The 22470-nt window shown below is 33.9% G+C and overlaps 4 protein-coding genes and 1 non-coding gene across 14 annotated transcripts in view; 2 read left to right on the top strand and 3 right to left on the bottom strand.

Annotated features, from left to right (window-relative positions):
• Positions 1-4086, bottom strand: part of LOC106129400 (uncharacterized) — a 57358-nt gene extending 53272 nt beyond the window's left edge. The window contains exon 1 of the mRNA XM_013327954.2: positions 3770-4086. Within this exon, the coding sequence (XP_013183408.2) occupies positions 3770-3824 (55 nt within the window). The 5' untranslated portion in view covers positions 3825-4086. The remainder of the gene's footprint in view (positions 1-3769) is intronic.
• Positions 4087-7186: 3100 nt separating this feature from the next.
• LOC106129434 (UDP-xylose and UDP-N-acetylglucosamine transporter) lies at positions 7187-10092 on the top strand. Its single transcript, XM_013327994.2, has 4 exons — positions 7187-7506; positions 7705-7826; positions 8172-8436; positions 8884-10092. The coding sequence occupies exons 1-4, from the start codon at positions 7339-7341 to the stop codon at positions 9241-9243; spliced, it is 915 nt and encodes a 304-aa protein (XP_013183448.2). The 5' UTR covers positions 7187-7338; the 3' UTR covers positions 9244-10092.
• Positions 10093-10345: 253 nt separating this feature from the next.
• Positions 10346-13939, bottom strand: LOC106129433 (RNA-binding protein 1). 3 transcript variants are annotated; one of them, XM_013327993.2, is made up of 5 exons: positions 13750-13937; positions 13413-13621; positions 12447-12509; positions 11060-11206; positions 10346-10616 (listed from the first exon to the last, which is right to left on the bottom strand). In XM_013327993.2, the coding sequence occupies exons 2-5, from the start codon at positions 13619-13621 to the stop codon at positions 10610-10612; spliced, it is 426 nt and encodes a 141-aa protein (XP_013183447.1). In that variant the 5' UTR covers positions 13750-13937; the 3' UTR covers positions 10346-10609. The 3 variants fall into 3 exon arrangements, 2 of the variants coding, with proteins under 2 accessions (XP_013183447.1, XP_013183446.1); XR_001228467.2 differs by lacking the exon at positions 10346-10616 and adding an exon at positions 11466-11925 and having other exon boundaries at positions 11067-11206; positions 13750-13939; XM_013327992.2 differs by lacking the exon at positions 10346-10616 and having other exon boundaries at positions 11067-11925; positions 13750-13939.
• On the bottom strand, positions 12939-13073 carry LOC132904406 (small nucleolar RNA SNORA53). The gene has a single exon (XR_009657574.1). It is a non-coding gene; the product is annotated as a small nucleolar RNA SNORA53 (small nucleolar RNA).
• A 1321-nt stretch (positions 13940-15260) lies between the features above and the next one.
• LOC106129386 (neuropathy target esterase sws) overlaps positions 15261-22470 on the top strand; it is a 46542-nt gene continuing 39332 nt past the window's right edge. For 7 of the 8 annotated variants that reach the window (XM_060954658.1, XM_060954653.1, XM_060954652.1 and 4 more), the window contains exons 1-4: positions 15261-15477; positions 19353-19434; positions 21472-21683; positions 22209-22395. In XM_060954658.1, coding sequence (XP_060810641.1) covers positions 15376-15477; positions 19353-19434; positions 21472-21683; positions 22209-22395 — 583 coding nt within the window. In that variant the 5' untranslated portion in view covers positions 15261-15375. Of the gene's footprint in view, positions 15478-18410; positions 18533-19352; positions 19435-21471; positions 21684-22208; positions 22396-22470 lie in introns of those variants that run through there. The other variant, XM_060954657.1, reaches the window with a different exon arrangement.

The raw sequence follows: 22470 nt of genomic DNA, 5'->3' as shown, positions 1-22470 counted from the left end.
CAAACAACACAAAAAAAAATATTTTTAATAAAAATTAATATATGTATATCTTGTTATTGTTGGGACTCGAACTCGGACCCCCAACTTCACAGTCTCACGCGCTAACCACTGGACCATCGAAGCCGTTGCGGTGGTGTCGAAATTAAAGTAGACTACATACATATGGTCACGTCTATATCCCTTGCGGAGAAGACAGAGCCAACAGTCTTGTAAAGACTAAATGGCCACGTTCAGCTATTTGGCTTAATGATAGAATTGAGATTCAAATAGTGATAGGTTGCTCGCCCATCGCCTAAAAAAGAATCCCAAGTTTGTAAGCCTATCCCTTAGTCGCCTTTCACTTATATTTATATGTTATAGGTTTACTATTACAATACTATTTTTTAATTGTTTATGATTTTATTTTTACGGAATATTCTGCCAGCAACGACAATCTAACTGATGATGAGGACGATGACTTGAGTAGACAGTATTGAGATTTAATAAATGATGAAAATTCAAATGATTATTTTGATGATGAAGATGATAAAGAGACAATAAAATAATTATTCAATTGATTAATCATAGTTAATTATTTTTTTATTGAAATTATTATAATAGATATATTTTTTTTAAATAAATTAAAAATCATTCTTTTTGAAAGGCTATTGCTACAAAAAAATTCATTTTCCCCTATTTATATGCAATATATTATATTATTTTAAAAATGATTATTTTAATTATAAATTTCATCGTATTTGAATAGATATGCAAAAATATGAAATTGAAAACAGTAAGTACTTTTTAAATATTAGATATTTTACTCTGACACGCATGCGCATTGTGCTATCGCGCTCATACTCGAGGCTGAGTAATTCTTGTGTTTAAGGGGTGATTGGTCATTACAAACTGTCTGACTGATTTAATACAACTTTGTAATAGTTATCTGAATAACATATATAAAAGTCAGACATTTAAAAATAAATTAAGTTAATTTTTTTTTGATAGAACTTTAAAGCGTCTGACAAAAGTTCTGGCGCATGGAAAGCGTCTGACTTCTCTGATATGACTTCAGAGTAATAGTCTATAAAATATATATAAAAATCAGTCATCAAAATTTAAGTTAAGTAACTGTGATTTTTAGTTACCTTTCTCGCCTGGTACCTGCGCAGGTGTCACCGGGCAAGTCTCACAAACATGCAGGTATTAAAAGTACATGAAAGACTACTGAGAATCGAAAGATCCATTCTTTAGAAAATAAGTTGTGTCTTACGGCTCTGGGATCTTACTCTATAAGAAGTATGCAGGGATCGTGGCAAAATGTAGTCTTTGCCTATCCCTCGTAATAATGAACCCAGTACCCTAAGGCAACTAAATATATATATTTTTTGGAATGATTTTTTTTATTAGATTTTTGTGTGTTTGTTTATAGACCGTTTCACCTCAAACCTGCCTGATCACTCAGGCATAAAGGGAAATTCTATATATCTAAATGTCCATCTCGACGAGGCTAAAAAGTACTATGACTAATTTTATATCTGTGATGACTGCAGATTAAGTAATAATTATGTAATATTTGTGATTATCTAAGTATGAAGTTGTAAATTAAACAAATGACCAAAAATCATTTACGTTAAATACCGTTATTTATTTGGAAATTATGATAAAATTCCGGATTAATCTGACACATAACTATCAAGTCTTTATTAGTTTTTAATTATATCCACCTCGCTTTTGTATATCTACTTAACGAGTACTTAAACGTAATTGAAGTCTAAGTTGTGTTAATTAGTGTAATGTCGTTCCCAAATGATATCGAAGAGTCATGTTGAATTAATAAAAATCATATGATTAAGGAATTACACTGTCTTAAATGAATTGTGACCTGCATTTAAGAGACATAAAAGTTGATGAAATTAACTCGCTAAATCATGAGCCCTGTCTACCCTTTAAGGAATAAAGATGTAACTATGTGTATGTATGTACTAGCTCGCTAGATCTAACTACTAGTATCAATAAGGGAGAGACAAAAGTATTTAAAAAGAAGCCCTCTAGAAAATACTTAATGGAGAAGATTTCTTCTTCTTCCTGGCGTTGGTCCTGGTTTCATCCTCCCCTCTCTGGAGAAGAGCCCAGGGTGTGCCTTTTGATTATGATACAGGATTGGACAGTCAGATTTTTACACAAAGCGACTTCCTTGACTCGTGATTATTGTATTGTATCATGGAAACATTTCCAGCTGCCTGTAGATAAAGGTTTCCTCACGATGTTTTCCCTTATCGTAAGAGCATCGGTTAGTAATCGAATTATTGTAGGATAAGTCATTGGTAGGTACATAATTAAGGCCGCTGGATTGGAACTTTTGCAACTGTGCTATGGGATACATTTGAACCTGTGCCCCTTTGAGTGTGGCACATTAAACTGCTCAACCACCAACGCTTTTAAAATTTTCTCTCTATTACCGTTTTGTGGTGAACATTGAAATACCTAACGTAATATTGATATTATTTTATCATTCCCACTAATAACTAAGATTATTAGTTATCTATCAGCTGATGAGGTAAATCATCCTAAATACCACACGAATCCAGTAGTTCCGGAAATTTGTGGTTACGGTGATTTACAGAGCTTTACCATAGAGTTAGACACTTCCTGTAAATAGGTATGTGACTAAACCAACTCCTAGTTCTGTTTATAGGCGGAACCGGGATTCCTTCTTTGGGGTCTATTCGAACGTTGATAAGGTATGAAGGTATCAACCTACTATCAACCATTTATGCAATGAAAAAAATTCTGAAAGTGTTGAAGTGATTTAATGAAACTTTTTTGCCAAAAACTGTAATTTATTTGGATGTGAAAACAAAATTAAGTTGAAGGTTGGTAGGTAGCACCTAACTAGATATAAAATAATAATTTAACCCTGCAAACGACTGGCAAAAGTTAATCATCAGTATAATATTGAACCTACTTAAGTATATGCATATAGTTTATATAGGTAACTACGTTATAATCCAGTAGATGTAACTAGTTATTATATTTACCATTTATTAATTTTATATGTAAAAAAACTTTCTTTCTCCTTCGCACAAACTTTTTTAGGTAACTAACTAGGTACTTACTATAGGTACATAAGGGAAGTGTTATTGGTAGGTAGGTTGTGGCATTGTACCCATCGCTCCAAGCAAATAAGTTTAAGTTAATGTAAACAATTCAATTAACGAATCATATTTTTTTAAGAGATGTTAATAATATATCTGTGATCTCATACATACACGACTAAAAAATGCGTTTTACTATATAGGTAGGTATTCTTAACACGCAAAATACTAAGTAGGTACCTATCTACCCAAGTATGGATCAGAAAATGACATTTGAAAAATACTTACCTACTCAGATAGGTATAGGTACGTATAAACTTACTACTTACCTACCTAGGTAGGTTGCCCTGGGTAGGTTGTAGGTACTTATGAGAGCCAAAAATCTTGAAAAGAAAGGCTACCTACGTTCATCTGTATGGCTTCATGGAATTGAGAAACAAACAAATAGATTGCACTCGTCAGGGCTGCATGCAATGCGAATTAAAAAAATTCAAAAACAATAAACGGATTTTAATTATAATTTAGCATACAGAGATAGATTGACGTAGAAATTTGCCGAAAATGTATTTTAGCAGGTACCTATCATGGCAAAAGTTTATTCATTGATCCAAGCAAGACATGTATATTTCTACGTATATGTACAAAAAAATATTGCAATCAAATTAATTTAAAATTACCCACAAAAAACTTACCTGACGGGATGGCGTGAAAAACTAGAAGAGAAACCACAATAAATCCTGTTAACATTTTTTTAACAGTACCAATTCGCACACACTATAAGTTGAAATAAAATTCAAAATCGTTTGCATTGTGTAGTCGATTGTAAAGAAAAATCATATTTTTCGTAACAAAACACACCACAATGTTGTAACACTCACGTAACACACAATTTTTATTTATTGAATAAGTTTCACACAAACTCGTTGAAAAAACGTCGCGTATTCGGAATTCGGTACATTTTTAGAGTCGCGCGCACGTCCATACGCCTCTACGCGGCAAAGCGGTCTCACTCGAGTTTTGTTGGAATGAATGAGGCGAATATCGATTCAAAACTCGATTGCGGCTCGTGTCTTGACTGGGCTCGCTTCTGTTGCGACCCGGTAGTGGGTCCCTTATTCTATTCACCTTAAAACCAGTTTACGAAGAACTCGTATCAAATGAGTTTATATAACTTTCCCAGATCAACAGACTGAAGTTTAATTTAATACTCACGCGCCGTCTCGGTTAGGTACTATATTTTCCGGGTGAATTAGAATTTGTATTCAAAACATGAACCAAATTATATGATGTCTAGCCAATAATGTCACAAACAGTCAATATATTGCATAATCTTTGTATGTAAGTGTTATGTTAGTTAAAAAATTAATAGACGGAACGAGTTTCCTCAACTTTAGCTTATTTAACTTAATTTCATAGGTATATGTACTTCTTTGGGCCACAAAAATCATAATTGCGTCTGCACCTGTCTAAAAAGGAGCCCGGGGTTTATCTATGACCATAATCCATGGTTTGGTAAGTCCGATGGGTACACGAAGTGATTTCCGCCTGACCTCCGTGACCCTATTATGAGATAAATCTATCCCAGTTTGGATTATTGTTGTTGAACTTACCAGATGAGCTCATTCCTTTAGTCGCCTCTTGCAGCATTCACATTATATACGAACATTCATGTTATATACCGAATTTTTAAAAAAGTCGACCCGAATAATAAAAAGATCGATTTTTCATTAATAAGTGCCTATGTTTATTTATTTTACGTGTTTTGTAAAAATAAAATAAAAACATAAACATACATACATACATAAAATCACGCCTCTTTCCCGGAGGGGTAGGCAGAGACTACCTCTTTCCACTTGCCACGATCTCTGCATACTTCTTTCGCTTCGTCCACATTCATAACTCTCTTCATACAAGCTCGGCGGTTTCGGGTACTTTTGACCTGACCCTTTACCAGGACGTCCTTAATTTGATCAAGATACGTTCGTCTAGGTCTTCCCACTCCGACCTTTCCCTCCACACTCTCCTTGTATATCTGCTTAGTCAACCTGCTTTCATTCATCCTCTCCACATGACCGAACCATCTTAACATACCCTTTTCTATTCCTGTAACTACATCTTCTTTCACATCACAACATTCCCTTATCACGCTGTTCCTTATCCTGTCACTCAATTTCACACCCATCATACTCCTTAACGCTCTCATTTCCACTGCATTTATTCTGCTTTCATGCTTCTTTTGCCATACCCAACTTTCACTCCCATACATCACCCTTACAGTCGGGACCAACACGCCCCTGTGCACAGCCAGTCGAGCCTTTTTGGATAGTTTCTGACTGCTCATAAAGGCATGCAAAGCTCCATTCACCATGTTCCCCGCGTTCACTCTCCTTTCAATATCACTATCATACTTGCCATCTGATGTAAACTTTGATCCTAGATATACAAACTCTTTCACTTGCTCCACTTTTTCTCCTCCAATCAAAATATTACATGCTGTCATTTCTTTCTCCATTTCAAAAACCAGTGTTTTAGTTTTACTTACGTTCACTTTCATTCCTTTCTCTTTTAAAGCTTCATGCATACAGTTTACCATCTCCTGTAACTCCTCCGCTGATGACGCCAGTATAACCTGATCGTCGGCATAGAGCAGACATTTGACGAGTAACTCATTCATCCTTAATCCACTTTTAGACTCTTTCAAATCTGTCAAACAGCTATCCATAAATAGGTTGAACAGCCACGGTGACGCAACACATCCTTGCCTAACGCCTTTCTCAATCTTAAACCACTCAGTGTGCGCTCCGTTTATCCTGACACAAGCACTCGAATCCTCATATAAGGATTTCAGTGCTCGTATTAAGAGACTGCTCACCCCATGCATAGAAAGTGCTGACCACAATTCATTCCTCTCAACTCTGTCATAGGCCTTTTCCAGATCTACGAATGTGCAATAGACTTTTTGACTCTTGGCCAAAAACTTTTCGGCTATGCACCGCAAGGAAAAGACCTGATCAGTACATCCCATTCCCTTTCGAAATCCCGCTTGAGCATCCCATATTTTGTCATCAGTTTCATTCCTGACTCTATTAATCAATACCTTAGCATACAATTTGCCGACGACGCTAAGCAGGCTTATACCACGATAATTTTTGCAGTCCAGCTGTGACCCTTTTCCTTTGTAAAGTGGCACGATAAAAACATAAAATATAAATAAATACAGTAGGTAGGTACATAGATTGTTTTTGAATTATTCGTTTCTCTCATTCGTTATTTAATTTTAACATACCTTTCTAAATTTTGTACCCAGTAAATTTTGTTTGTAGTTTGTATTTGAATAGGGTTTTTCAGTGTAATACATTCTGCCGGTGGAAGGTCAAGGGAATGTGGCTGTGGATGACCTCGTGATTCATCAGAATATTTAATGTACTAGAGAGATGCGGGTGCAAGGAACGCGTTTTCGCCAGAAGTTGGGTTTGGATTTATTCGAAACCATATTTGGAGCTGAAATACCTCCTAAGTGGATATGAAATATCATCATCTGATTGCCTAGGCACGGCAAGATGAACGGCTAAATTTGAGTCAGTATCCTTAACAACGGTGTCATGTAGACCAAGGAACGGACCACAACCGGAACTTGTTTTGCTCCCTATAGTTAAAAGAAAACGAGGTCCCATTACAAAAAGATCAAAAAAAGATGCGTCTCCTGTGCCTGCGTTTTCTTCGTGGTTATTTATGCCGAATCAGCATTTTGAAGCATAATAAACCTTAAATTAATCCTAAGGGTGGACTCATATTTTGTACTTGGAATGCCAATGCCACAAACTTAAGTAAATAAAAAATAATAATTTGTATTGCCAACATTTCAACAGCCTTTCAACGTTTGTGAATAAGGGGCAGGTAACCGTCAATGGAAAAATAATTTTGTAATTTCGGTCTAGCAGATTACAAATCACAGGTACCAAAGCAATCTAAAAAAGGCACAAAAGTTTTCTTTGTCATAATTTTCTATTTTTTCCCAAAATTTATGTTGGTAAAATCAGGCAAAATAAACCGCTCCGTGGCAACTTTATGACAATGACACTTGCTTGTCAGATACATCTGATCTGACGTCAACAGAAAAAGTTTGTAATTTATTTCCGCAAGTGATAAACTATAATTATTTTTGATATTTATGTAATTTCGATTAAATAATAATTTGATAAAATTTAAGTCATCTCTAAACCACTTTATAAATAAAGTGCACATATTTTTTTACGGTGCCATGCGTTCCTTACAACTTATTTTACAAGTTTTTATTGGATGTTGTACGAGCGCTTTTCTTATGGAAATTTTAATGGCATGGGTTCCTCACAGTGCTAATTTGATTACATTTCTACAGTTTTTCTTTATCTCTTTACATGGTTTAATAGTAACTGTAAAATGGGGAACGGTAAGTCGAGTTACAACTTAATATAACAATTTGATTTTGCTGTATATTTGGCTTTTTCTAGTCAATAAAAGTAATAAGACCGCAAAAATTGATGACATGAGATAAAGACGAATCTCTTGTAAATTACTAATTATGTTAGAAATAAAAGTGAAAATATGCAGAGTAATGTGTTTCTAAATTCAAAATTTATTTTTACAGATAAAACCTCATATTCCTCTAAAGCAATATATAATATTAATTGCATTGTTTTTTGTTACAAGTGTTGCCAATAATTATGTTTATGCTTTGCATGTTCCGTCTACATTGCATATGATAATACGGTAAATATTGTTTATTAAATTTAATCCTTTAGTATATAGATGCTAATATACTAGTTTGGGTATGAAGTAAGAATTTAATCCCAACCAAGAGTATTGGGTTTTAAATCTTACTACATGGCCAAACTATATCTAATAGAGCCAATGTGAAGTTGTGGCTGACCTTACATATACATATGTGAACTTGCTTTATTGAAAGTGGGTATGGAAAGCAGAAATTAGGATATTATAATGTGTGTGTGCATGTATGAAAAAATTAATGTACAGAGGCAGTGACAGTTTTCAAAGATAGCAAGTGGAGCTGTATATTCTATGCCAAAATTATTTTTTCCTTTTAAATTGTTTCAGATCAGCTTCATCTCCAGCCAGCATGTTCGTTTATTGCTGTGTGAAAAAACAAAAGCCAAAACTTAATAATGCAATAGGATCTCTTTTGATAAGTATTGGTGTGGGGCTGGCCATGTATGGAGGTGCACCCACTGAAGAAAATAAAGGGAAGTTCCTGTACTGGTCTATTGGAGTCTTCATTCTGTTGATAACTTTGTTTACTGGTGCCTTTACTGGGTTGCAACAGGAGTTGCTTTATTCAAAGTATGGCAAACATCCAGATGAGGTAAGTATATGTTTAGGACTACATAATTATCATCCTGGTGTTAATTCAATTTGCGTCCGCATTTCTTAGTTGAAGAGCTGTGGTGCACATATGACCATGATCATGAATTGGGCTAGTCAGGTTAAGAGGAGCTTAAATTTTCTTCTTAACAAGTAAGATATTAATAGGATCGAAGGTATGTTATTAAACAGCGCAATGCAGCGTGCCACCGACCGACGGCTAGCGACTTTTACTCGCTAGTCGTGCACGGGCCCTAACTGCTGTTTGAGGCATGATGAAATGTAAATTTTTGAACCTTTTATTTATTCAGTTATTACTTGTAAACTGTAGTTGTTTTTGTTTTTAACTAAATACTGGATGCAAAACAAGTAAGTGAGCATCTTGTTAACCATTCATGTTGTAACCCTACCAATTCATAGAAATAATGATCTAAATTTGTATTTCCAGATGCTATTCTACACCCACTGTCTACCTCTTCCATTCTTCCTGACGATTACACCACAACTTCACAGCACCACAATAAGTCTGCCAAAAGAAATATGGTGCCTAATAGCTTTAAATATCATATCCCAATTTTACTGCACACATTCTGTACATGAATTGGCAACTAAGGAGACTTCTGTGACTGTCACCTTCATATTGACTGTTAGAAAATTTATCTCACTACTTATCTCATCTGTAGTTTTTAAAAATAATGTAACGGTACTTCATGTTTTTGGGTCCGCGTTTGTTGCTGTCGGTACATATGTTTATTTTGACTTCTTTAGACGTAGAAAGCAAAGGCCGGTTAGTTTGAAAGATCAATGACGTAGATGCAAAACTTTTGATTTTAAAAATAATAATCCAGCCCCTGTAGCGTGGCACGCGCGGATGCGAATCCGATTTTATCGTGCGAAAAACTATCGCTGTTTCGTTTTATTATGACGTAAAAATTATTTAATTTTTTTTACGTTTTATAAATAATACAGGTATTAAAGGCGCACGTAACGTACCTCTTTTACATATATTAGACGTTTCGAATCATGTTCCAATGATCCTTGGTCACCAACCGACTGAAGAGCGACATTGTAACATAATTTGAAACGTCCGCGAAAATTAAAAACCTCTACAGTTTGTTTATCACATGTGGGCCGTATGCTTGTTTGTCTACTTGGTATAAAATTAAACAGAATGTCAACTGTTTAGAATACCTCGTAAATTACGATGTTTATCTCTGAGATGGTACATTATGTATGCAGTTTTTTTTTTGTTATTTAAGGTAAGATCTGTAAGTTTTGTTGGCAAGTTAAGTCCGTCCATTATATAGCTACTGAAAAGTAACAATATAGATTTAAAATGATCTGAATGCACACAAAATAGCAAAGCAAGAGACACCTAATAAATAAAAAATGTATGTATCTTTATAGTATAATATCGACACATTGTATAATATTAAGAACATTTTATCAAATAAATATAAAATATAAAAAGTCTTCCTTTTGTAGTCGAATGAAAAAGAGATCCATTTAATTATAAAGATTTTATTTTCGACAACTTTACTGGTATTAACTTTAATTTATACTATTCATTTTTCACTTTTTATACACTTTATTGTATCAAATATTGTTATACCAACATCATTTGTTTTTTATTAATAACATAATAAAACGTATAATTGACGTTGAAATCATGGTTTCATTTCTGATGAAAAGCAATTGTTTTTAAACAATGTTATACAAATATATATGTACAATATTATTTTGAAATCATTGATATAAATGGCACAGATTCAAAAATAAATGAGAACTGAGTTAGAAATTAATTAACAGATGATAATTATTAGTATTCTTTTTTTAAAATTTAGTCACATTCCAAGTAAAAGTTTTTTTTTCTCTTGTTTAAGATTTAGATCAGAAAGAAAACAATTAAATTACATAAGTAGGCTTTATTTATTTACGTAGACCATTTATCTTAAAATAGGTACAACAATTTGACATTGGTGCATATTACTAGGCTGACTTTATACAATGCATAAATTAAAAAAAAATTACAACGTAATTTTAAAAGCATATATCTCGCTAGTTTTGTCCTGGCAATAAATCTATTCTTAATTAATACAAACACAACACATTCATACTTTATCACGCACTATATTACAGTTTGTCCGATTGTACATTGTTCTTCCACCAATGATTTAATATCTGAAAAGAAAATTAAATACATATTAGCTCAGTGTGTACCACGAGTTTTCTTTGCCGTGTGATTTCGTTAAAATTCCTGTGGACATTGGAGGCGACTAAAATGAGCACTAAAAATTTTAAGGATCTGACTTGTGTCTGACCAACCTTTCTTAGATATTTTGGTAATCAATCTCAAGATCAGTTCAGCATGAAAATTTGTTTTTGTACAGAGGCCCTCAAAAATAAAGAGAACGGTACCTATGATGAGAAAGGAAAAATTTTCTGTCTACATTGGATGAACACAAAACCTTTAACCTCCTCCAAATAAGTTCCTATCCAAGGCGAAATTTTGCAACTGACTGGAGTTAGTTTCAGTTACATTCTCACTTGTGAGCAACCTGGTATCCATCCATGATTACGATCCTGGAGTTAACGTCAGTCATCAAACAACAAATTAAAATTACCTGCTCTTGCTGTCAGATCGGCTGCGCCGGTCACGGGACCGCGAGCGTCTGATGGAAGGTGACCGGCGACGGATTGACGGCGAGCGACGCGGCGACACTGAGCGGCCGCGCGAGTACGAGCGGCGGCGCGGACTGCGGCTACGCGACCTGGACAAAAACAAACGTCAACCACGAACCAAAAACACAACCCAAAAAAAACTGAAACAATACAAAACTTTCTAACTTTTCACCTTTTCTTGAACAGACAGCTCGTTACTATCATTGCGGTCATTAACTTCATGGGAGTAATTAAAATACAATGTTCGTTACTCTACGGTACAAGTACCTAATTACACGTAATACGCCAACAGTCACTAATGCTATATAGGTAGGTTAGGTAGTGCTAAGTATAGGATTTAAAAAGTACCGAGACTTGGTGAGCCTGAAGAAGGTCGTTGTTCGATGTTGGGCTGCTGTGAGGCCGAAGGGATTTTTGTATTGAGGCTTTGTAATCTTCCGTGGAGCGGTGGCTAATCGGGAGGTCGCGAGTTATTGTTGGGAGAGTAGACCGCTGTTGTATGCTGGCTGTGCCTTGTTGACGGTGTGTGCAGTCGGTGAAGCATCAGGAGGTCATGTCGGGATGATAAGGGTCCTAAATGGCTCTTTAAGAACATACTTTCTCCGGGACAGGATGTTGGGACTAGGTAATGGCTGTCATGAGGATTTGTAGGCATGTTGAGGCTTCAGTTGCGCGTAGTAGTTTGGAGAGCCGGCCGCTGAGCGGGCTGTGGTGGCGAGCGGCGTTAGCGGATGTCATTATATACGAGCCGTAGTTGTGAAGAGATGTGGTGAGGTCGGTGTGTTGGTGGTTGGTTGATAAAATGGACCTGTAAACGTTCCAACACCCACCACTTTTAATATCTCCTTTCCAAGCTTACATTAACAATGGTTTGGTAAATAAATGACAATGCAAACATGCATTTCTCTCAGCAATTAATATAATATATACTACTACTGTATCACATTTGTGAACACATCTATAATAATTTTAGAAAAGAAAAGCAATAGAAATCTGTCATGAAAATAAAACATCATTGCAACCACATATAAAAAAGCACAGTAATCCTGGAATGCACACATTTTTTAGTTGGAAAGAAAATTCATTGATAGTTTGAAGTGGTTGAATTCTACATAAATAATAAATCAGACCAACAAGAGGGATTAATCTTTTTTGATATGACACATTGTCAACAAAAGTATAATAAAAAAATCTATGTTGTAAATAAACCATTTGCAAAACTCTGTGTGTATACACAGGAGTTGGAATTATATTTTGAAGACTAAGGATAAATAAAAAAAATGAATTTTTGTATAGTAGAGCAGAGCTAATATAATAAGCCAGACATACCTTCTGTCTCTTCTGGTGCGCCCATTAGACATTTCCACACGAATGCGGGTGCCGCAACATCGTCTGTCAAAATAAATTTTGCAAATTCATATCTGAGCAATAGATATAAATAGAGCAAGACAAGAATATGTTTTCTTCAATTAAATTGAGATCTGCCTACCTACTTAAGAATAGTTGATATTGTTTTTATTACTTTTGTAATACTACATTTTTATTGAGAATTTAATGACAGAAAAATTTATGTTTTTGCTTAAAATACTGCCACACACACTGCTTGCAGTGAGGGACCACTTTTTCCCGTGGTTGTCATAAAAGACGACCAAAGGAAAGGGCTGTAAACATGGGATTTTCCTTGTAGGCAATGGCTAGCAACCTATCACTATCTGAATCTTAATTCCATTATAAAGCCATACAGCTGATTGATGCCTGAAAGGATTCCTTCTCGAAATTGTGAAATAATTTCAAAGAATAATGTATCATGTGTAGAAAAAAATGTTCCCCTCTCTAAGACAAGTGATATCCAAAGAAAACACCACATATCAGTCTCAGAATGGAGGTGTCGTGCTCTGGCACACTTATGACTCAAGCGTTTCACATCAAAAATGAAACGGATCTAAGGAGTGTGCTGATTGGATGGTGTACATATTTTGCTGAATTTCGTTACATTTCATTTCGACTAAGTATAATTTTAATATTTACGTATGTGTTATGACACATATTATTATTAATGTATTTCATTCACCGGTTTGTATGAACAAGGGGCAAATCTCTACGCAGGCGACCGTACTAAAAAATCGGAGATCTAGAAAAAAATTGGTCTAATTGGGAACCTCTTTTTTTAAAGTCCGTTAAAAAATAGGTCAACAGTGGCATGGCAAGATGGCGGTCACGATATGGCGCCACCTAACATTCTTATCCGATCAATACTACGGTTGAAATAAATGAAACTGTAAAATCTAGACTTACGTTCCATCTAAACCACGAACAGAATCCTCAGCATCACGGGGGTCTTCAAACTCGACAAAAGCGAAGCCAGGCGGGTTTCTTGCCACCCACACATTTCGGATATTTCCGTACTTCGAGAACACTTTCTCTATTTCATATTTAGAAGCGTTTGTTCCAAGATTTCCAACATAGACTTTGCATGAGAGATCCCATTCCCGATAACGCGACATCTGTAAATACAAATACAAGTTGATAGTAGGTATTCTAGTAACGATCTAAAAGTAGCCATGTTGGCGTGCGGTGGATGGAGGGCATGTGGAATCGCATGGCATATAGACTGCAATTAGTTTTGACTTACCTTTGAAACACAATTCACTTAGTACTGTTCGAAATTCTCACACTACAATATAATTGGATAGGTATGCAAGTTATTGACAAATTTTACAAAACGTGGAATCAAAAAAATCCTCTGCTCGTTAGTTGATTTCTTTGCTTGCGCAGCACGACATACGATTCAACGAATGAATGAAGATGAACTGTGGATAGTCAGCTTTCCTTAGGGATGTGACATTGCGGATAAAAAATCGATTTTTATCTAATCGGTCTATTTCTTAAGCAGGAAAAATCGATTAATAAGTAATCGATTTTTTTAAAGAAAATAATCGATTTTATTATATTGATAAATTTTTCCTAATTTTTCAATTAATATCATAATAAACGTCATATACATTATATCAATAGATTTATTTATTTAAAATAAACAACAGAAACAGTAAGTTCTTATATAATCAACACAAATTAAGTTTCAGCAATGAATAATGAATTACATATCAACCGAATGTCGGTAAAATACAGTTCATTGTCTAACTCCATCTAGTGAATGTTTGATTAAATAAATCATCTAAACTGTTTTAAAAGCACAGAAAGAATGCACAGATGGTTTTAATGTAATATTATGGAGCTATGATAATATCTTTGGCAGTTCGCGTTCCTGGCTCCAAGCTAGAAGACCAAACGTAATGTCGGAGTGCATTTATTGCATGATTTTAAGAAATCTATTATTAATTAAAAAAAATCAGGTATTAAAATCAATTTATACTTTTAAAAAAATCGATTTTTAATCGATTATTTTTTCACATTCCTAGCTTTCCTCGGACCAAGTATCACAGTGGACGTAGTCTTGTGACGTAAACGTTAAAAGTTTTAATATTTTTTTAAATAATGGATATCGGACACATTCAAACGTTTGACCTCAAACTGCCTGGTGTACGCAAGCTCAGATAATTCCTTTTCACACTGTCTATATGATTAGATACTCGGTCTGACTGAGACTCAGACTCTGAGCATCTACCATTTAAATGAATGATATCACTATCTACTTCTTTCAACAAACTTCAAAAAGAATTACCTACTCTTGAACGACCTCGCGAAGGCTTAAAAAAATAATACATAATAATCATTAAATTATTTTTAAAATTAGCTAGCTTTAGCTTTTCTTAACTTCTTATCTGCTGAATTGCTTATTATTTTCTTTCTTGAAAATGTTGGTAAAATGAAAATCTTGTGTTAATAATAGTTTTTAACTTATTACATTTTTTTCTGAAAAATGTTGCTAAATTATTGGTAACATTCTTTTAATTTCTGATAATTTTAACTTGCTTTTTTATTTGATTGGATTTGGATTTAATTAAAGCAAAATATACCACCTTTTTCGTTTGATACACATTTGGTCGGTCGATATAATTGATTTGATTGGTTTAATTTTCACAGTCTATCGAATTAAATTGCCAAAGTGTTACAACTAATCTAATTTTGTTTTAAAATTAAATAATAGTAATATCTTATCGTATTAACGTCCACCTCTACTTGTCATTTGGCTGACATGTCAAGTCAAATCAACAGCTGATTAATAAACCGTGGAACGCGATGGAAATGCGGGTTTTCTCTCGAAAATTGTTTTGGTTTTAATGTTATATCATAAAAAATGGATGTGGTTGGACTTTTGAATAATATCAATGATAAGTCAGATATGTTTGCAGTGAAAACTTGGACTTCAGAATGGTCCGACAATTTTCAAGAGAATCAGGTATTGATTTTTGTTTGATATTTCTTTGTTTGCCGCAAAACTTAAAATAAATCCAGAGGTAATAATCAAAATACAATCTCTAGGTGTTATTTGCTTATAAGAACCAATATTTATTGTGTTGTTGTTATTTATTAGGTAATAAGCACTTCGTTAAATATAGCAAGAAATACCCTTGAATTCAATGTCCAAAAAAATAGATAAGACATACTGTAGGATATCTTTTAAATCTTCGTACCTGTGTCGCGTAAGTCTCCTCACAAGACTCAAAGCCCGTGTTTAGTCTGATAACTTATTCTTAAGCATCACTTGATATAACCCCAAGAATACTAATACTAAAGTGTAATATAATTAACCAGTTATAACAAATTATGGTGCTACCAAAATTCCCACGTAAGCAAATCCTTTAGGGTGCAGCTAGTATCACAGTAAGTAGCAGCAGTAGGTCTTGTTTTAAGCTTACAAGTCTGTGATTTGACACTCCTCTCTTCTATTAGGTAGCCAATTAAATTTTTATTGCCTTTCTACCCATGCAAATTGTAAAAGTTTTTTAAGGGATAAGCTAATAAAAGTGGGAATCTTTTGGGTGATGGGCTAACAACCTGTTACTATTTGAATGTCAATACTATCCTTAAAATATACAGCTGAATATGGTTTTTTAATCTTACTGTTGGCTCTGTCTACTTTGTAAGGGAGTAACCATATTAAGTATGTATGTTCATTTCTATGTCATTCTACGTAGGTATGCTGTCCTAGTTCTCTATTTTATTGTTTCTGTGGTTATAACTTATCCTTAGGTTCTTGCGGAAAACCAGTGCTAAACAAAACAAATTCTTTCTTGATGTCTGATAGGCCATGTTGAGTTGTTAGGCTTTTATGTTTTATTTATTTCTCTTTTCTTTTTGCCTAATCTGTGTTTATCATACTCAGTATTAATGTTTAAAAAAATATGCGCTCATAACAATGTACAGATATCATTCAGCTGATGTTCTGATAAGAAAAGTATGCCATGGTACATAGATAATATTTAAAAAATCATGATGAATATCTGTAACTTCTAAGAATTAAAGTAAATTAGCATGTATGTAAATGTATGATGGGTGTATAAAAATGTTCTGTAGTGGATTTGTAAAAAATACTAGGGGGAAGAGTTAGATGGGAACTGAGCTGCAAGCAAAATACATGTTACCTTTTTGTGTGTAGGAATATTTTTTCTTTGTTTACCATTTTTATACATTTAATACTCTTTGTGCACTATAGAGTTTAGAAACTATCTCTTAAAACACTAATTGATCATTTAATGTATGTATTTTGCTGATTAGGAACAACAATCTTTTTCAACAAGGTCATTGCCCCATGGCTTGTCAACAAAGAGCAATAACCCAACACACATACACACACCCTGCATGGGATATAGATGTGATAATATGTATGTATGTAATTTTTTGGGGTTTTCGCTTTATGCACCTAGGCAATATAACCTAAATATTTTGACTTAGCCACCTGGTATATTTTGTATCCAATAGCAAAAGAACCAGCAGGCTAGAGAACTAACATTTACACATCTGGTGTATGCCTGAATGTGCAGGTTTTCTCACAATGTTTTTCTTACTGTAAGAGCATCGGTTAGTATTATCAGACCAGAATTAAATCTGCAAATATTATACCTAAATGAAATACCATAGATGGTTATTTTTGCGACAACAGGTTCTAAAGTAGTCCAAATGTAAATAAGTTATTTAGGTAGTTATTCACGACTTTAGATCTAGACAAATCTTTTGTTTCAATTAAGTACATAGTTTATTTTTTGTGTTGAAAGTGGGCCAGGTTATAAATTACATACATACATACATACATATGGTCACGTCTATATCCCTTGCGGGGCAGACAGAGCCAACAGTCTCGAAAAGACTGAATGGCCACGTTCAGCTATTTGGCTTAATGATAGAACCAAGATCCAAACAGTGACAGGTTGCTAGCCCATCGCCTAAAAGAGGAATCCTAAGTTTATAAGCCTATCCCTTAGTCGCCTTTTACGACATCCATGGGAAAGAGATGGAGTGGTCCTATTCTTTTTTGTAATAGTGCCGGGAACCACACGGCACGGCAGTTATAAATTAATAATAATAAAATTGAAAATAAGTACTTCATTTCTTTTCATTTGGTATTTACATGCTGTTAATCAGGGCTATAAATAATGATAAATTATAATGGGGGTAAAATACACCTGTCTTATACATCTGCAACCCAACCTTCAATGTTTTGCAATATGTTTCCACATTCTGATGTGCCCAAAGTATTACATTATTTTTTTAATAATAATGCAACAAAAAATTTATGAAAGCATGTTTTGTGTCTACTTAACGTTATATTTTTAAGTCCTTCTTATTATAGAATTTGTGAAAAATAAACTATCCTGATGGTTTCTTACAGATTTCGGTTTAAAAAAACTATAATTTTGCGTAAAAATGTTATAGGTACTTAATCGTTCTTATGATTATAGTCCGCAGCTCCGTCCCCTTTTAACTTAAATTACCGTTTTTCTAGTCAATATTGCATTGCTATATGCCCGCATAGATGTGAATATATGTAACATGTTACAAAGGAATAGTCTCTAAATTAATTTTTATTAAGAATTAATTAATTGACTTAAGTGACTTGTGTATAATTTTATAATATTTGCATGCTATAATTCATGGCTGACCAGGAGGAAATATGTTTTGTTTTATACCTTTTGTAAACCCTAGTCAAAAGCAAATAAATATTCTATTCTATTCTATTCTTCTATTCTCGGTTGTTTTAGTTTGATGTAAATAAAATTGTACAATAAATACGAGACGATTTATTCAAATGTAGGATCTAAACAAGGCTTATTGATATAATTGATGTTATGTTTGAGAAAAACGTTTCAATTTTGCGCAATTTCTATGCGCTTGCGACAGTAAAACGAAAAGTGCTGGCAAGGACTTCGCGCGGATCAGTGCACCGTGACATTTAACTGTAAGCAGTTGTGTGTTGGTTCTGCGTGCCGGTGCCAGTATTATCGATGTTGTTTGTGGTATGTTTCGAACGTTCCATTCGATTAGTTTTAAAAATATAAGAACTTGGATGATTCTATGCAGTCTGATTCTTTTTATAAACATATATTTTTACAGACGCTCTTAGGTAAACAGAAGTTATGGTGAAATAAATTCTTATCATCACACAGTCCCTTAAATGATGACACTGCTTTTATACTAATAGTGTTGAGAATTTTTTTTTGCTATGTGCAATAATCATCCACGTCTGATCTTTTCTATATCTGGTAGATTGGACTATCAATACTATCTGTTATTCCTATTCGGGTCTTGTACAGCCATCAAATTCATATAATAACTAACCAATCTCTTCAACACAATAGCTCAATAGCGATTATCACGTGATTTGCACGATATGGGGACACAATAGTTTGGGACCTAGGTCGTGGAAATCATCGATTTTATTTTGAACTAAAGCTTTTATGCGCGGCTCCGCCCGCGTGAAAAGAATATCTTTCTCCGTTCTCCACACTTTATTTAGGTATGCGGATCGGTTAACTGCTTAGAACGTGAAGAGGTGACGACAAACATACAAACTCACTTGAAGATTCTTATAATATTAATATGGTTCATTTTTGAAGAGTGAAGATTCGTTTATTTATTTGATATACATATATTTATTCGAAGAAGAAAAATCTTAGTAAAACAAACCTTTTATGATTATTTCGACTTTATTAAAAAAAAATCTATCTCTGTCAATTTCTGATTTACTCTTCAAATTCACGGATTACTATTGAATTTCTTATAGATAATAGATATTAAATATTCGTTATTGTATTCGTAATATTGTTTTTTTTTCAGTTACTATATTCATTCTGCGGATGTCTCCTGGTGTCAGTTCTAGTCGTGTGTTTCTACTACTATAGAAGATGGCGTGCCAAAGGTGAGCGATTTCAATGTTATAAAATGATGTACAATATGTGTGTATATTATATGTTTATTGTATGAAATTTACCAAGTAGAAATAAATTTAGAATAGGCTCTTTAGAATTGAACCACTGCATATCTTTTCTATGGACGTCGTAAAAGGCGATTAAGGGATAGGCTTATAAACTTGGGATTACTTTTGTAGGCTAGAAACTCTCAATCTCAATTTAATCATGAAGTCTTTTCGAGAGTTTTGGCTCTGTCTGCGCGCAAGGAATATAGACGTGACTGTATGAATGTTGAAATAAATTGGCACTCAGTTCAACTTAACATTAAATTTGTCTTAGATGAGTGGAGGAGAGAGGGAAAGAGATAATTAAGATCACATTGAAATTCATATCATTTATTTTTATCATTGACATTGAATACAATGGCTAGAGTTGTTATTATCTCAATTAATCAAGTTGAAGGCCGTGACCGACATTAAGCCGCTTAAGAACGGATTGCCTAATTAAATGAATGACAATTGAATAAGATCACTTGTTCGGCACTGCAGGTGATTTTGGCATTAAAATCTAAAAAATCGTTAAACTGAAATAACAAAAAAAAAAACATTTATTAATCAATGTCAATATAATTTTATATATGTAATAAACAAATCATATAATAAACTTAAAAATTTGCATTTTAATTTAAAACCTGTTATGTACTTTTATTAAATAAGAAATAAATAAATATATATGGGACAAATTACATAGTAACACAGAATAAATAAATAAAAAGACTTTAATAATTAATTCAATTGAATTGGAATAGGTATATGATTATGATCAGTTTACAAAAAAAAAAAACATTAATCTGTCAGATAACATCAGATGGATTATAAAATCAGCGATAATTCACAAGCAGGAACTGCATCAAAGAAGTATTAGAAGGTCCTATAATCATCGATATTGGAAGATTCCTTATAAGTATCCTTATCAGTTATTCCGAGGTTTTGTAGACGAATAATCTCTCAAGAATACGGTTAAAAAAAGTATTTTTTGATTGTGTGATTTGGGCATAATTTATTTATTTATACGTTTAAAAATGTAAAGACAACATTATTACAGAAACAAATCTCGTGCATTTTTATGCCTTGGTCGAGTATTAGTAACAATACCATATAAGTATTTTACATGTTAGGTACTGTGACTAATTATCCTCAGACAGCATTGTGGTTCGGTGAGTCAAAGATAACAAAGAGAATTTAATAGGAATTAATTGGAATGCTGGCGGTTTAAAGTCCGTACATTGACCAAGGGTCATAAACTCTCGATAGTTTAAATCTTATCAGTTCTGCACATTAAAATCTGATCGACCAAAAACCAGTCCAGCCAGGAAAGAGTCATTGGCCAAATTAAAATACTGGTTTTAATAAAAGTTATATGTTAATAATTTTTTATTTTTTCTGGAAGAAAGGAAACAAGCGACATGATAATTCTATATTTCAGTCATATAAATCATTTGTGTAAGTTTGTATACGTGGTGGCACTTATAAATTCAAATCGATATATTATTCGTCTGATTATTGGGTTTTGAGTACCTATAAAAAGTTTCATCATTATGTATGACCGGAGAAGCCAACTTATTATTTATGTTCTTCATTTGACTTAGCATACAATTAAAGGTCACTTATGACTTACTTATTATCACGTACATTTTTTTAATGACAAATATTGTTTGTTTTTTCGTGATCGTCGTTATCAGTAACTATAGTTTATTGATAAGAAATACTGTTATAAGAAATATCAATATTACTACAAAGCAACAAATTATTTGTTAAGATAAATAATTACTTTGCATATATATACTATATGCAGATTTATTAAATTAAATAGAAAATTATTTTTTATTGACAGCATTGTTAATCATGTATTTATGAGATACTGTTCTCAAACTCTTCTGCATATCAACTTAGATTACTTGCGAAACATACATTGCAATAAATTTTCTTCTGCCTATTTTATTTTAGAAAAAATAATAATAACAAAACATTATCCATATTCCACAGAAATGCTACTAGGCGCTGGTGCAGTTGGCGGTGCGGGCGAACCAGCGAAACGTTTCAGAAAACGGGACAAGATGTTGTTCTACGGCAGGCGGATGCTACGCAAAGTCAAGTCTATATCCAATTCGGGCCAGGGTCGAAAACGAAGGGCCGTAATGCGGTTCGCAAGGAAATTGCTACAGTTGAAGAAGGAGGCGGCTCCTGAACAGCTTAAAGTATGAATGAATGATAACCCTTTATTACATACATACACAAAATCACTTCTATATCCCTTGCGGGGTAGACAGGGCCTCACCCTCTCGATATAAATGACCAAAAAAATAATTATCTATGTAAATTACACATAACAATAGATATTTCCGTATCTACACTCGCCACCGCTGTTGCTTATCGCCTGTTTTCATAATCGTATTACCCGATTATGACACTCGATAGCTTCTATTGTGATTGCGGTGTATATTGATGACGTTGTAATTGTGTGACGGTTTAATATTAGATTTTTCTGCGTATTGCAGTTGAATCAATTAAGTTGAACAACAAGCAGAAGAAAACAGAAAGTAAACTTTTATCTATTAATCATGTTATTAACTGATTTATATTGTTTTAAGATCTTGTCATATCCCTATTGTAAACATCTTCTTCATGGCTTTAGTCCCAGGTTAATCCTCAGCATTTGAGAGGACCCTGGGGTAATTAGTAATTGTATAACTCAATAAACATTGTTTTTTCATTTATTTTAGGTCTTAGAGCCACCGGCGGAGTACCTTGAGGAAGACCTGACGAGCGACGACAGGGTGCCTCCTGATGCTCTGTATATGTTACACAGCATACGAGTGTTCGGACATTTCGAGAAACCAGTGTTTCTCATGCTGTGTAAGCATACGGAGATTCTGAATCTACCGGCTGGCGCTTTTCTTTTCAAAGTTGGTGAGTAAGCTGTTTATTTTATTTGCTTTATACTACCTTTGGTGGTGGATTGCATGGCGACCCTTTCGTGTTGGT

This window comes from Amyelois transitella, chromosome 4 (genome assembly GCF_032362555.1).
Source record: "Amyelois transitella isolate CPQ chromosome 4, ilAmyTran1.1, whole genome shotgun sequence".
Taxonomy (NCBI): Eukaryota; Metazoa; Arthropoda; class Insecta; order Lepidoptera; family Pyralidae; genus Amyelois; species Amyelois transitella.
This window is presented reverse-complemented; position numbering and strand designations above follow the sequence as displayed.